Here is a 17,064-nt window from a genome sequence, read left to right as displayed (position 1 = left end):
TGTGTAATTATCTGTTCTGCCTGGCTTTAAATAAGATAGGAAGTTTCACTCGCACTCTGTGGCCACTTTATTTGGTACCTCCTATACACTGCTTGTATGTTCATGGTCTTCTGCTGCTGTAGCCCGTCCACTAAAAGTTTTGACATGTTGTGCATTCAAAGACACTCTTCTTCAAGCCACTGTTGTTGTTGGTTGTTCGTCCATCGTTGACGTCGATGAGGACCTCGACACCATTATGATGGTGTCGAGACTAGTGCGTGATTTGGATTTAAGTGAGGGAGAGTTGCACAGCGTCAGCCTCACTCTCTCTTCCCAATTCCCATCTGGATCCAGTGGCAAGACAGAGTCTAGACGGCTGGAGATGGGACTAGGTGCAGTGGATGACCAGGACGTCTTCTGTGTCTTGTCCTGCTCTACACGTTCCACGACACTTGCAGAGACCGCCTTCTTGACCGTTGGACCTTCCATTGGTCTCGTCCGCTCAATCCGCCGGAGTCTGTCTTCACATGCTGGGATAGACAACTCCTTATCACACCGAGGGTTTGAGACCCGTCGGCTACCCTCACCTGGTTTAGCCAGCTTGTCGAAGCCGTTGCCCGGGGTGTGGCCGCTGTCGCATGCAAACAGCTACGGGGAGCCACAGGTGAGAGCTGAGTGCCAGGTGGGGACCAAAGGTGGACTAACCACCTTGAAAAGGACGCGACATGTTCCCCCACCAGAGGTGCTACCCCTCCCTGACACCCCATACACCCCACTGTTGTAGTGCATGGTTATTTGAGTTCCTGTCAGCTTGAACCAGTCTGACTATTCTCCTCTGACATCTCTCATTAACAAGCTTTTTTTTTTGCTGACAGTGCTGCCGTGGACTGGATGTTTTATGCTTTTTGCACCATTTTCTGCAAACTCTAGAGACTGTTGTGCATGAAAATCCCCAGGAAATCAGTGGCTTCTGAGATACACAAACCACCCTGTATCGCACCAACAAGCATTCCACAGTCAAAGTCTCTTAGATCACATTTCTTCTCCATTCTGATGTCTGGTCTGAACAACAACTGAACTTCTTGAGCATGTCTGTATGCGTTTATGCATTACATACTGCCAGACGATTCGCTGATTTGATATCTGCATTAACGAACAGATATGTAGGTGTACCTAATAAAGTGGCTTCTGAGTGTAGTTCACAATGTAATTAATGGATTTGGCTGCATTGAGTTGGTATAATACCAACTTTAACCTTTGTGGCACTCATGGTCCCCAGTGACCTATAATTACATTTACTGGATGTGGGCAGCTTGACAAACTGACTCTGCTCACCCAGTGGGGTTCTGGTGAGGTGGAGTGGAAGATAGTCCTTCCCCCTCAGTGAGGAAAAAGAAGCATTTAGAAGTCCAAGAGTTCCTTTATCACATAGTATTATCTTTATCATTGCTTTCCCAGCTGTTTAGTTGAGAGTTCTTGCCTTTGTGAAGTATAATCTGTTACTTGAAGAAACAAAGAGCAGAGAGCCTACAGACATTTCAGTCGTTATTAAGTTTAGGATATTGCTTCTTGAGAGGACAGTAGAGCAGCAATCTGCTGCAAAAACAATAGAACACGGGATTCTCTAAGTACAGCTGTGAAGGTTCAGAGAGCAGTTGTGCAGAAAATGTTGTAGAATTCAAGACATGCAGATGGATTTAGCCATTCACCTGCTTATGAACAACCAGAAGTACAAAGTAACTTTTATTAGCGAAGTAAATATATGTCACCATATACAATCCTGAGATTTGTTTTCTTGGGGGTAGACTCAACAAATCTATGAAATAGTGACTATAACAAAATTGATTAACGAATGCCAAACTAGAGCTTTCAACCAGAGTGCAGAAGACAAGAAACTATTCACATTCAAAATAAAAAACACAATAATATAAATATATAAGTAATAAATATCAAGGACATGAGGTGAAGAGTCCTTGAAAGTGAGTCCATAGGTCGTAGGAACACTTCAATGGTGTGGCAAATAAAGTTGAGTGAAGTTATCCCCTTTGGTTCAAGAACCTGATTGTTGAGGGGCAACAACTGCTCCTCAGCTTGGTGGTGTGAGTCCTGAGGCTCCTGTACCTTCTCCTTAATGGCAGCAGCAAGAAGAGGGCACGGCCTTGGTGGTGTGGGTCTCTGATGATGGATGCTGCTTTCCTGCAACAGCATTTCATTTTGATGTGCTCAGTGGTTGGGAGGGCTTTACCCACGATGGACTGGGCCAAATCCACTACTCTCTGAAGAATTTTCTGTTCAAGGTCATTGATGTTTCCGTGTCAGGCTGTGTTGCAGCCAGTCAATTTACCATAAGATATAAGAGCAGAATTATGCCATTTGGCCCATTGAGTCTGCTCTGCAATTTACTCTACATTACACATCTATAGAAGTTTGTTCAAAGGGAAAACACTTCTTAAACATGAAAAAGCCTGTAGATGCTGGAAATCCAAAGCAACACACACTCAAAATGCTGGAGGAACGCAGCAGGTCAGGCAGCATCCATGGAAATGAATGAACTATCAACATATCCAGGCGAGACCCTTCTTCAGGACTGGAAAGGAAAGGGGAAGATGCCAGAATTAAAAGGTGTGGGGGAGGGAAAGAACCAAATTTCTTGGTGTTCACCCAGCGGAGAATCTCACCTGGTCCCTCAAAACCAGCTCCATAGCAAAGAAAGCCCAGCATCATCTCTATTTGCTGAGAAGGCTGAGAAAAGTCCATCTCCCACCCTCCCATCCTCACCACATTCTACAGAGGTTGTATTGAGAGCATCCTGAGCAGCTGCATCACTGCCTGGTTCGGAAATTGCACCATCTCGGATCGCAAGACCCTGCAGCGGATAGTGAGGTCAGCTGAGGAGATCATCGGGGTCTCTCTTCCCACTATTGGAGATATTTACACCACACGCTGCATCCGTAAAGCAAACAACATTATGAAGGACCCCATGCATCCCTCATATAAACTCTTCTCCTTCCTGCCATCTGGCAAAAGGCACCAAAGCATTCGGGCTCTCACGGCCAGATTATGCAACAGTTTCTTCCCCCAAGTCATCAGACTCCTCAACATCCAGAGCCTGGACTGACACCAACCTATTGCCCTCTACTGTACCTAATGTGTTGTTTATTATTTATTGTAATGCCTGCACTGTTTTGTGCACTTTATACAGTCCTGGGTAGGTCTGTAGTCTAGTGTAGTTTTGTGTTGTTTTTTACGCAGTTCAGTGTAGTTTTCATATTGTACATGTAGCACCATGGTTCTGAAAAATGCTGTCTCATTTTTACTGTGTACTGTACCAGCAGTTATGGTCGAAATGACAATAAAAAGTGACTTGACTTGACTTGACTTGACTAGCTTGGAGGTGAAGCCAAGTAGATAGCAAGAATAAAGAGCTGGAGAGAAAAGAATCTGATAGGAGAGGAGAGTGGACCATAGGAGAAAGGGAAGAAGGAGGGGCACAAAGGGGCAGTGATAAGCAAATGAGAAGAGGTAAGAGGTCAAAGTGGGGAAGTGAAGAAGTGGGAAAGGAGAGAGAATTTTTTTTACTGGAAGGAGAAATTGATATTCATGCCATCAGGTTGGAGGCTACCCAGACAGAATCTAAGGTGTTGCTCCTCCACTCTAAGGGTGACCTCATCTTGGCACAAGAGGAGGCCATGAACTGATATGTCAGAATGAGAATGGAAATCAGAATTAAAGTGTTTGGCCACTGGGAAATGCCGCTTTTTGCGGATGGAGCGAAGGTAGTCAATGAAGTTTTCCCCCAATTATTAATTGTTAATGACTAATTAATTGTTATTGTCTTCATTGGGGACAGAGAGCAGACAGATGTAGTAATGCACAAGAATAAAAGACAGTCATTGTTGTAGTTGTGTCCAAGATTATAGAGGTACAGATTGAGTACCCCTTATCCATAATTCCAATATCGAAAAACCTCCAAAATCCAACTTTTTTTTTTGAGCGCTGTCCTGAAGTCACAAATGGAAAATTCCACAAAACACTGGGAAGGTTCCCAGGGGATGTGCAGGTCTCTGCATACCATAGACAGTCCTGAGAAGTGACCTCACATATGTAATGGACAGAAATTAATGAAAAATAGAAAAACACTGTACAAAGTGAAAAATGAAGGTCTTGATTGGGTATGGCGAGAGTGGATTCATCAGCGTCGGAGTGAACATAAGCCGCTTAACGGTACGCAGTCATGAAACAAGCAAAGGTCTATCACAACAAACTGAAAATTGAAGGTAAAGCATCTGCTGACAAAGTAGCACAGAAATTCATTGGTAAAGATCCGTCACTGATTGAAAGCTAACACCAGAACAACTCTACAATGCTGATTGCTTTTATACATTATATAAAACCTAAAGAAAGGTAAAATACAAATCCAGTGTACTGTAATCTTTTAATCAAGCCACGGCGTTGTTGATGGAGACGGAAGCCTGCCGTTGTTTGTTGCCGTTCAACGGCTGATTCAGGTATTCTCCTCTCCCAATACTTTGCTGCTTTTGTTATCCTACACACATTATGTTTTCACTATAATAATGGTATGTTATAATTTTTACTGTTGAGTACGTTTGTATGATGAACAAGCGTAAGGCAAAGACTGCTTTGCGGTAGCACATAAATACAGAGTTGGAAATGATGGCAATCTCAAGCTATCTCATTATGTGTTCCACCAATGCTGCCTGACTTGCTATGTTTTTCCAGCATCTTCTGTTTTTGTTTCAGATTTCCAGCACTTGCAGTTTTTAAAAATTGATTTTTATGGATTATCACCCAAAAGGGATATTTTGAGAATAGTAACAGTTTTGTTCAAAGTTTGATTTGGAAAGTGCATGACGCTGAAGCAGAACAGGGAGGTAATGATGATGTCCCCTTCTCCACATCGTTATAAGTACCAGATCTGTAAGGGGATGCTGGTCACAACAGCTGAAAAGACAAGGAGGACTTGTTCTACCAAGGGGAAAAAAACATCCACAGAGGTTTGTTGGATTGCTGCAAATACTTCTGAACAATGCAGGAATATGTGGCCATCAATGCGGTCATTTTAGTCATTAAAAGATCTTGGTTATGACGAACAAATTTGAGAATTGTTGCTGATAAATGATCACACTGCGTGAGCAATTGCTCAGGTGGAGCTCCATTTGAAATTTCTAAGCAACACACACAAGATGCTGGAGGAGCTCAGTCAGGCAGCATCTATGGAAATGAATAAACAGTCGATGTTCCGCGCTGAGACCCTTCTTCACGACTTAGCAGGAAGGAGGAAGATGCCAGAATAAAAGGTGAAGGCTGGGGAAGGATGAGGGCTAGAAGGTGGCAGGTGAAGCCAGGTGGGTGGGAAAGGTAAAGGTCTGGAGAAAAAGGAACCTGATGGGGAGGAGAGTGGACCATAGGAGAAAGGAAAGAAGGAGGGGCACCAGGGGGAGGTGGTAGGCAGGTGAGAAGAGTTAAGAGGCTAAAGTGGGGAATAGAAGAAGCGGGGAGGAAAAGAATTTTTTTTACCAGAAGGAAAAATCAATAGTCACGCCATCAGGTTGGATGTTTCTCCAGACAGAACATAAGGATGCCATGGACCAACATGTCGGAATGGGAATGGGAGTTGAAATTAAAATTTTTAGCCACCGGGAAGTTGTGCTTATGCTGGATACAGTGGAGGTGCTCCAGGAAGCAGTTCCCCCAGTTTATGATGGGTCTCACCAGTGTAAGGGAGGCCACATCAGGAGCACCGGATACAATGGACGACCCCAACAGATTTGCAGGTGAAGTGTTGTCTCACCAGGAAGGACTGTAATTTGTAACTTTGGACATATTCACCACAAAAGAAGAACTGCACCTCCACAGGAAGACAGTCTGAAGAATTAACATGGAAGTTGAGAGCAGGCGGAAACTTTTGGAGCATTATAATCATCTCTTCACTCTTCCCCACTGTGGCGTTGATATTATCCACATTTGTCTATTTTCATGTGTCATCGATTATTCCGAATACAAGCAAATTTTTTGCATACAGCCACAAATTGTTGTATTAGGAACAAACAAACACAATCTCTTTGAAAGCAGCATCAAAGCATCTTACACATGTTACGGGATATAACTTTTAGTGAAAGGAAATACACTCAGTTGGTCAGTTTATTAGATACCTCCTATACCCAATAAATCGGCTACTGAGTGTATATTTGTGCTTTTCTGCTGCCGTAGCCTTTGGCCAACTGGTAGCACAGTGACATCAGCGCCAGACTCCGGAACCAAGATTCCTGGGTTCGAATCCAGTCGGGCTGCTCCCGAGTACGCTTTCCATCCGTGCCGGGTTGACTATTAACCTCACAACTCAACCTCATGAAATAAAGAAAAATACTGTGAAATGTCTGTGCGAGGAGTGGCGCCCCACACAGCCTTCCGATCTGTACCTTGTAAGGCATGAAAATGCACGACGCTGGCCTGTCAGGCCTGAGTCGACGTCATCATCATCATCAGCCTAACCACTACAAGGTTCGAAGAGCTGTGCGTGTAGATATACTTTCCTGCACACCATTGTTGTAAAGGGTGCTTACTTAAGTTACTGACACTTTCCTGTCAGTTTGAATCAGCCTGGCCATTCTCCTCTGACCCCTCTCATTAACAAGGCATTTTCATCCACACTGCTGTTCACTGGATTTCTTTTCTCTTATATTTTCACACCATTCTCCACAAACTCTAGAGACTTAAGTGTGAAAATCTCAGAGGATCAGCAGCTTCTGAGATACTCAAGCATTGATTGTCAGGCATGAGCAATCATTCCATGATCAAAGTGTGCTAAATCACATTTCTTCCCCATTCTGATGTTTGGTCTGAACAACAACTGAACCTTTTGACCATGTATGCATGCTTTTATGCATTGAGTTGCTTCTACATGATTGGCTGATTAGATACTTCAAAGTACATTTATTATCAAAGTATGTATACATTATGCATGTATATTTGTGACCTTACAGGCAACCACAAAACATAGAAACCAAAAAGGTCCCATAAAAAAAGACCATCAAATACCAGTGTGCATCGAGAAAAGAAACAAACCATGCAAACAATAAAAGTAGGCAATTAGCATTCAGAACAAGAGGATGTACTGTTGAGACTTTATAAAGGACTGATGAGGTCTCACTTGGACTATTGTGAGCAGTTTTGGACCCCTTGTCTTAGAAAGGATGTGCTGAAACTGGAGAGGGTTCAAAGAAGATTCATGAAAATGATTCCAGGATTGAATGGCTTGTCATATGAAGAGTGTTTGACGGCTCTCGGCCTGTATTCACTAGAATTCAGGAGAATGAATGGTGACATCATTGAAACCTACTGAATGGTGAAAGGCCTTGACAAGAGTGGATTTGGAGAGGATGTTTCCAATGGTGGGAGAGTCTAGGACCAGATGACACAGCCTCAGTATAGAGGTGTGTCCTCTTAGAATAGACATGAGAAGTAATTACTTTAGCCAGAGGGTGGTGAATCTGTGGAATTTTTTGCCACCAGCAGTTGTGGAGGCCAAGCCTTTATGTATATTTAAGGCAGAGGTTGATAGATTCTTGATTGGTCAGAGTAGCCAGTACAGGCCACAGCTTCAGCCTCAGTTCAGCGCAGAGTTGAGTAAACATTGTGGAGTTCTCAGACACAGAGCCCAGAGCAGGCAGAGCAGGCCACAGCTTCAGCCTCAGTTCAGCGCAGAGGCGGCAAAATGTCCCGCAGCAGTGAGCAGAACTGGTCCAACCCTAGTCTCTTGTCTTGACATCCTGCCTTTTCAATCCATCTGGCCCAGTGTTTAAATCAACCAAACGTTGTGTTGTTCCTTGTACTGGGACCTGGGCCCTGTCTCAGTGAAACATCCTGAGCCCATAACCAACTTTTCCAAATTGGAGTGGCACTTAGATTGATCAAACCTCACTTTCAGTTTAGATGAATGGTCCTTGAATCTGCTTCCCCTCTGCTCTGCTTGTCTCAGCTTCGCCTCACACACACACACACACACACACATACGCTTTGACCCTTGACTCAGCCTCACCTTCGCCCGCCTCTCCTTCCTCATGCTGGAAGGGCCTGTTTATCTCCAAATAAAAATCAAAAAGGAATGAACTAAGTGCGTGGATCAGACATATTTAGAAGTTCTTAGTGGTTACCGGAGACAAATAGTACAGGCTCCTTGCACATTACCGAGAAAGGGAATACTCATTTACAGTATCTCCTTTTGAAGTTTGCCAACAATGGGCAAGCCACAGGCTAGGCTTGTCCTCAGTTTTCTTTTTCTTATTCAACAGTTTTGTTTGAGATAGCTTGCAGAAATTTGGACTCAGGGGCCTGGCAAAGCTTCTGAACATCTGATCACAATTGTCAGCTTACCAGAAAAATGGGAATAAAGTTGACGTTGTGATCTCTGTTGAGCCTCTGTCCTCTGGCTTCTGGTGCCCATTTCCAAGCTGATTAATTACTCTGAGCAAGAAAAGGAGCTGAAGCCAACATCCACCAAGGACATCCAGCTGACAGAAGTTCTACATGAAATAATAAGGAAAATCTGCAGGGTAGACTAATTTTATCAATTTATTTAGAGATAGAGCATGGTAACAGGCCATTTTGAGTCCCTACCCCCAGTTCACCCATGTAGCCAGGTAATCTACTAACCCCAAGGCCGCTGGAGTATGGGAGGAAGCTGAGGCACCCAGACGGCGCCCACGTGGTCAAGGGGAGAACGTGCGAACTCCTTACAGACAGCAACAGAACTGAACCCAGCTCAATGGTGCTATAATAACACTGCACTAACCATTATACTACCAAGCAGCCCAAAGTTAAAAAAAAATCAGCTTTTGATTCAGATACTGTGCAGAGAATTCTTTATTTATCGTATCAGTATGGTACAGTTCTAACTACTTAAAGCAAAATGTCAAAAGCACATTCCAACAATTTTTGATGATCGGAAGGAAACTCATCTGAAACATATAGCTGTGACAGCCAGTACTTTTTGAAAAGTATTTACTTATTAGGATGTATTCTTTCTTTATTTTTCTGAATTCTACCTGAGTTTACAGGTTGTGCATTTGCAGAAATGTACAAAAATGGAAAGAATCCTTAGCATTTAACAAATATTAATGGATGACAGGGCAGAAATATTTTGTAATAAAATCTGAAAATTCAGGAAACATTTAGCAGGTTGTGAGAAGAGAAACACCATTCATGGGTCAGGTTTAATCAGAAGTGTGAAAATGAGAAACCAAGTTAATGTTCTCTTTCCATACAGGCAATCTGATTTGTAGAGTGTTTCCAGCATCTGTCCTTTTTGATCTATGCATGTATATTAGATATATGGACATTTGTATTATAACAACTAAATTTCAGTTACAAAATTATTACATTTTCTTGATAAGATCTTTCTGTATCATTGCAGTGATCATCTCCTGCTGAACAAAGACAATGGATAGTATTAGTTATGGCTGTGCTATCAGTGCAAATGACTAATTTAATTAAATACTTGTATTGACTTATAGGAAACATTGCCTTCAGCTGCCATGATATAATTATTATGTCAATATTGATGTAATTTAATCAGAATGTTGACTTTGCTGTTATTTATTATGAGGGATAATTTCACATCTTCTAGTCCAGCAGCATATTAAATTTTATGTTAGTTGACGATATTTCACAAAAGGTCATTGCCTGGATATTGTTTTTTCATTCTTTTATAAAGCTCAACATCTGTCCATGACTGGGTTCTCGATTGGAAGCAGATTTCAATTTGTGTACTATTGATCTGACTTTAGAGGGACAAAGTGTTGCAATCCGTGAAACTCTACATATTTAGAGTCATAGAAAAGCACAACACAGAAATGAGCCTTTTGGCCCATCTAGTCCATGCTGAAATTTAGACTGATAAACAGCTTAACATTTTTTTTAGCTTAACTGATAAAACAGTGCATCACTCTGTTTCCTATTTGCTTCAGCAGGGCTGCCTGAGAAAAAAAATAGGCACAGATTCGGTCCGAGTGATGCTGATACAACCTCTTGGACAAGCAAGCCTGGGGGTGCAGGAGCCATGCTATCATGTGGAATTATAACAGTTCCTCTGATCACTTCGGTAGTTTTGATTCTCCTTTGGTAAATTTATATCACTCCATTTCTGCCTATACCTTATAGCTGAATTTTGGAAGTACATTGTCATAAATATATTTAACAGTTTAATGTCAATGATAGGTAATTACTTTTGATAGATATTAGCTTTGATTATTTTAGTCATTCAGAATGTGCTGCAAAGTAGATGGGTGAGCTCTATGCAATTTTACTCCAGTGTTTTAAAATATCGATACTTACAAATCCTGTTCCCATAATATTAGCCGTACTGGATAAAAAATGCAGACTCAATTCTGCTTAAAACAATTGAAACATGATCCGTAAATTCTCATTATGCTATCCACTTCACCTTGTGCCATCAGCTGCTGGGAATAATTAAAATAGGATCTGGCACTTACTTACTGGCTGTGAATGTATAGCTAACCTAGATTTAGATCCTAAATACTTTTCAAATTATGTCCACAATATTAGTTCCATTTGCTCCTGTTGGCATTTCCAGTACTTTCCGTCAAGTATTCCCCTCCCATTTGTTGGTTTTCTCCTTTAACTGGTCTTTTTTTTCCATGATTCTGCCCTTTGCATTGTTCAATGGCAGATCTTGAGGCAAATCTTTGCTACAGATTTTTTTGATGAAAAACAGAAACTTCTCAGATTCTCTTCCAGGTTCAATAGGTATGGAACAGGTTGTCTCAATATGAAATGAGCTTAGTACCAGTGCCTAATGCAATGCAATCTAACATCCAGACATGATCAGCTGGGAAAGTGGGCAGCTGGAATTTAACTCAGCCCAGTATGAAGTGATGTAAGCTTGGAAGTTAAGATCAAGTGGAAGAGTTTGAGATGTCATGTTAAGATTGTAAAACAAAAAAGGTTTGATAAACCACACTTTTTATATTGTGTGAAGGTCTGGTTGTCGCACTACAGAGAAGATTTGATTAAGCTAGAGGGGTGTACCAAAGCGACTCACAAAATGCTACCTGGATTGGAGTGCTTGAGTTACAAGGAGAGATTGGCAAGGCTAGCTCTACTTTCCCTGCAATTAAGGAGGCTAAAAGGGGACAGTATAAGAGATAAAAAATTATGTGGATCAGAGTGGTGCTCTACAACCCTCTGGCACTATAGCATGCAAGGAACCAGCAGTTGAAAGGGTATTGAGAGAGAGAACTTTCTGTTGTTGTGTACAGTCATGGGATCTCAGTCCATCCCAAAGGACATTACAGTCAAAAAAGTACTTTATAAAAGCAGGATCATCCACTGATTCTGGAAATCTGAAACAAAATAGTCACAGTCATAGTCATAGTCATACTTTATTGATCCCGGGGGAAATTGGTTTTCGTTACAGTTGCACCATAAATGATAAATAGTAATAGAACCATAAATAGTTAAATAGTAATATGTAAATTATGCCAGTAAATTATGAAATAAGTCCAGGACCAGCCTATTGACTCAGGGTGTCTGACCCTCCAAGGGAGGAGTTGTAAAGTCTGATGGCCACAGGCAGGAATGACTTCCTGTGACGCTCTGTGTTGCATCTCGGTGGAATGAGTCTCTGGCTGAATGTACTCCTGTGCCCACCCAGTACATTATGTAGTGGATGGGAGACATTGACCAAGATGGCATGCAACTTAGACAGCATCCTCTTTTCAGACACCACCATCAGAGAGTCCAGTTCCATCCCACAACATCACTGGCCTTACGAATGAGTTTGTTGATTCTGTTGGTGTCTGCTATCCTCAGCCTGCTGCCCCAGCACACAACAGCAAACATGATAGCACTGGCCACCACAGACTCATAGAACATACTCAGCATCGTCCAGCAGATGTAAAAGGACCTCACTCTCCTCAGGAAATAGAGATGGCTCTGCCCTTCTTGTAGACAGCCTCAGTGTTCTTTGACCAGTCCAGTTTATTGTCAATTCGTATCCCCAGGTATTTGTAATCCTCCACCATGTCCACACTGACCCCCTGGATGGAAACAGGGGTCACCGGTACCTTAGCTCTCCTCAGGTCTACCACCAGCTCCTTAGTCTTTTTCACATTAACCTGTAGATAATTCTGCTCACACCATGTGACAAAGTTTCCTACCGTAGCCCTGTACTCAGCCTCATCTCCCTTGCTGATGCATCCAACTATGGCAGAGTCAAAATAAGAAATGCTGTATATTCAGCATGTCTAACAGCATCTGTGGAGAAAGAAACAGTTAATATCTCAGATCAATGACTAGTCATTAGTATTTTTGAAGCACAATCACCATTTAATATGCTACCAATTAACGCACAGTAAAGCTCGTGAAACAGTAAAATAATAATATCCAAATCAGTTGTGAAGTGCATGAAAACACTACTTCTCAAGGGTAATACAAAAACAATTTAGATGTATATCTTAATTTTAATGTTATGTATGAATAAAATAATTTGAAGTTTACACACAATTAACACATTTTTAAAAATTCTGTGGGATAACATATGCTGGAGCAAGATCTCTAATCTCTTCAACACAAAACAATGTGAAGTGTATCTTTATTAAGCATATTGAACTTTCCACTAGCCCATTTTTGATATGCTCATTGTTTTCTGTCATAAGGACAACCATATTTATCCATGTCATGAAAGAAAAGCAAAAAAAAAGTGGAATTCTAAACCAGAAATAACTAAAATAAAACATTTTATCTGAATGCTTTATACATGGACTTTCACTCTACAAGATACTCAAAATTCTTCCTTTTGTTTATTTTACAATTCTTCCTCGAGATGTAGAATTTGTTACTCAATGATCTTGTCAACAGTTAAGTTGAATGCAGGAAAGGATTAACAACAGGACTCTCAGAAAATGGTCTCTAATACAGCAAGCTTATGATTCACTCTTCAAACTGATTCTGTTTAAAAAGAGTACCATCTACTTACAGTAAACAGAATATATAACTGAATAAATATTAATACCTCTCAGTCAAAGCTCAGTGTTATATCCAGAAAAATACAGCGAATGAAAATAGTTACACAATTCAAAACTGTTTATTCTTCTCTCCAGCAAGATATGGGTCTTGCTACCTACAAATTAATGTGTTATTTATAGCATTGCCTTCACTCAACGTGATTTGATAAACAGGTTGTGCAATCTTTCAATAGTTCAATAGTTCCATTTAATATCAGAAAAATGTATCCAATATACATCCTGAAATCCTTGCTCTTCACAGACATCCACAAAAACAGAGTGCCCCAAAGAATGAGTGACAGTAGAAACATTAAAACCCCAAAACCCCGCTTACACCACCTCCCATGCACAAGCAGCAGCATAACAGTGACCCTCCCTAGCTTACTTAAGCAAAAAAGTATGAACACTCTCCACCCACCAAGCAAGCAAAAGCAAAGCTCCCAATAAAGACCATGTTCTGCAATACAACAAAAACTAATCATTCACCCGACAATCTTTCCCATCTGGATAAAGAGTAATGGTGTCCTTATATATAATGGCTAATGTTTGACATTACAGGAGGATTGACATCATGCTTAATAAAATAAAAATGGATTTTGCTACACGAAATGTAATTCTAACAAAAATAAAAGGCTGTTATTAATGGTGTGCAATCAAGTTTTATTGTTGCTGTTCTCTAACTTTAATATTTGACTAAATTGTAATCAACAGAAAATTCTTTGGAATGAAAAATCCATAGGTTGTAGCGGTGTGCTACACACAGTGCTAGAATAACCACACAGAGTTGGTGAGTTGGAGTTGCGATAAAAAGATTTATTCAAACTTCGCGGCCTGCTTTAAAGTCTTCCCGTTCCCGCCCTCCCTGGGGCGGGACTGCTGTGGGGAATGCATATTCCCAGATCTTTTCCGTGCGCGGGATTTTCCCCCTGCTGGTGAAGATGGCCTGGCGCCCTTTTTGGGGCCGGCCCTCTGCCTGCGCGCGCTGTTTCGTGAGCCGGTTCGTGGGTGCTAGAAAATGGGTCACCACAAGGTAATATTTTGCCTTTCACATACCTTGATCTCTGCAGCGCCCAGCCATCAAGGTTGGTGCAGTTCCCGTGCCAGGTGGTGATACAGCCCGTCAGTATGCTCCCAATGGTTCCCCTGTAGAAGGTCTTGAGCATTTGGGGGCCCCATGCCAAACTTCTTCAGTTCCCTGAGATGGATGAGATGCTGTTTTTCTTTTTTCGCCACAAAGCCAGTGTGTGCAATCCTGGTGAGATCACCAGTGATGTGTATACTGAGGAACTTGAAACTGCTGACCCTCTCAACTACAGACCTATTGATGTTGATCAGGGCAACCTGTCTCCATTCCTTCTGCAATCCACAATCAGCTCTTGTTTTTTTGGACTCTGAGGGAGAGGTTGTTATCCTGGCACCACTGTGTCAGGGTGTCAGCCTCTCCGCTGTAGGCTGCCTCACTACCGCTGGAAATAGACCGATCAAAGTCATGTCATCTGCGAATTTGATCAGCAGATTGGAGCTGTGTGTGGCAGTACAGTCGTGGGTGTAAGGGGAGTAGAGAAAGGGACTCAGAAGACAACCCTGGGGAACATTTGTGTTGAAGGTCAGAGTGACAGAAGTGAGGAACCCCATCCTTACCACCTGTCAGCAATACGATAGGAAGTCTAGGATTCATCTGCACAAGGTGGGGTGCAGGCCGAAGTCTCTAAGCTTCCTGTCAATGCTGGAGGGAATTTTCGTGTTAAATGCTGAACTGTAGTCCAGGAACAGCATTCTAATGTATTCCTCTACTCCAGGTGAGTAAGAATGGTGTGTGGTGCTGTGGCTATTGACAGTTTCATTGGTAGGCGAATTGTAGAGAGTCCAGTGTGGGTGGTAGCAAGCTGCAGCCGCAGTCCTTGACCAGCCTCTCAAAGCATTTGCTTATAATTGAGGTGAGTGTGACTGAGCGCCAATCGTTCAGGCATAATTATTATATTATTACGTTTGTACTTGGGTTCATTGTACAGAAAAGGTTCATGTTTTAAATAACTTCAGAATTGAGAATTCTGAAATGGTATATTTCCACCCCAAAAAAACAGCTAATAATTAAATGTTGCCAGGTTAATATGAAATATTTTAAGTACAGAAAATCCATCTTCTATCACACTGAAGTTGGATTGCACTCTTTTACAATTAACTAATATTATATTTGTAATGGAGTAGTTCCCAGTTCAGTGAATATATTAAATGAATATGTTCAATGACACTTACTGGTTGTGAGATTAATTGATTTGACAGCTGTAACAAACAAAAATTTATTTCAGTTCATTTTATTCAGGAAAAAGTCAATAATGTAATTAGTCATATTGAACCAGATTGATAGAATATACCATAGTGTTTGAGAGCTACATTTACCCATTTATAACTGGCATATGTGCAGTGAACTCCTTAAATCACAATGAATAAATAATTACAATGTTCTAGCCAAGAACCTCTTCAAGGGTGAAGGATGGAAACTATATCTTTTTTGGTTTAATGCACTATTGAGTGATAACAATATTTATGAATCAACTGCTTTGGATTACTTAAGATTCTTAAGATTGTTGATAAAATTTACTTTTGCAAAAATTGATGCAGTGTGAGAAAACAGGACTGATTCTACTTTGAAATTAGTTCTGGTTATTTAAGAAAAAAATATACTGTACATACCGTGGCATATGATACATTGGGAGAAATGTTATGTTTATCAAAACTGGATTACAAGTCTTATGAATACTTTTAAAGCCATTTAGAACATAGAACAGTACAGCACAGTGCTGGTCCTATGGCCCACGATGTTGTGCAGATCATTTATTCAGATGTTTCTGAACAAAATAATCTGTGTTTAGGACAATGACCAGCAATAAAGATGAGAATGGCTGGTAAAAAAGAAAATATTTATCTGACTAAAACTATATCTGAATTATAGCTCAATTTCTTTTGTGACATTACTGACCTAATGGAATGTGTTTTGCTTATACAGAATGTGCACAGCAAGATGAGCCTGAGATTGACTAATATTCTTATTTACCAGAATGAATACAATTGCAGTGCAAGATTTTGGTATTTAGAGATCTGAAAGGCTGTTGGAGAACAGGCAAGAACGTAAAATTAAGACCAAGGTTACATCATCTATCATATTGTTGAATACCGAAGCACACTTAAACCTAATCCAGCCTCCAGTTCTTTTAATCTTATGGTCAAACCAGTTAAAGTCAGTAATAAATTCGAAGAATATTGGTAACCTTCAACATTTTAAATGCCATCTTTGGAGTGAGAAACAGAATTAATATTTCAGGACAATCAGAAATAGAAAATATCAGATTTGTTCACCAATCCAAGTATTGTTCTCTTCCCTCCAGTCCCAGAGATTCGCCCAGACTCTCACCCAGACTCTACCCTCCAGTCCCAGAGACTCACGCAGACTCTCCCCTCCGGTCCCAGAGACCCGCGCAGACTCTCCCCTCTGGTCCCAGAGACTCACGCAGACTCCCCCCTCCGGTACCAGAGACTCGCCCAGACGCTCCCCTCTGGTCTCAGAGACTCACCCAGACTCTCGCCCAGACTCTCCCCTCTGGTCCCAGAGATTCGCCCAGACTCTCCCCTCCGGTCCCAGAGACTCACCCAGACTCTCGCCCAGACTCTTCCCTTCGGTCCCAGAGACCCGTGTAGACTCTCCCCTCCGGTCCCAGAGGCCTGTGCAAACTCTCCCCTCCAGTACCAGAGACTCGCCCAGACTTTCCCCTCCGGTCCCAGAGACTCGCCCAGACTCTCGCCCAGACTCTTCCCTTCGGTCCCAGAGACCCGTGTAGACCCTCCCCTCCGGTCCCAGAGGCCCATGCAGACTCCCCCCTCTGGTACCAGAGACTCGCCCAGACTCTCCCCTCCGGTCCCAGAGACTCGCCCAGACTCTCCCCTCCGGTCCCAGAGACTCGCCCAGACTCTCCCCTCCGGTCCCAGAGACTCACCCAGAACTCTTCCCTCCAGTCCCAGAGACTCAGTCAGCCTTGTCCCGAAC

General features: G+C 42.0%; 1 protein-coding gene across 1 annotated transcript in view; it reads left to right on the top strand.

Moving 5' to 3' along the window:
- Positions 1 to 17,064, top strand: part of LOC140198402 (glypican-5-like) — a 952,742-nt gene that overhangs the window by 915,065 nt on the left and 20,613 nt on the right. Inside the window, exon 8 of the mRNA XM_072259495.1 lies at positions 9,966 to 10,119. Coding sequence (XP_072115596.1) covers positions 9,966 to 10,119 — 154 coding nt within the window. The remainder of the gene's footprint in view (positions 1 to 9,965; positions 10,120 to 17,064) is intronic.

This window comes from Mobula birostris, chromosome 5 (genome assembly GCF_030028105.1).
Source record: "Mobula birostris isolate sMobBir1 chromosome 5, sMobBir1.hap1, whole genome shotgun sequence".
NCBI lineage: Eukaryota > Metazoa > Chordata > Chondrichthyes > Myliobatiformes > Myliobatidae > Mobula > Mobula birostris.
Note: the sequence above shows the minus strand (reverse complement) of the source record. Positions and strands in the feature narration are given on the sequence as shown.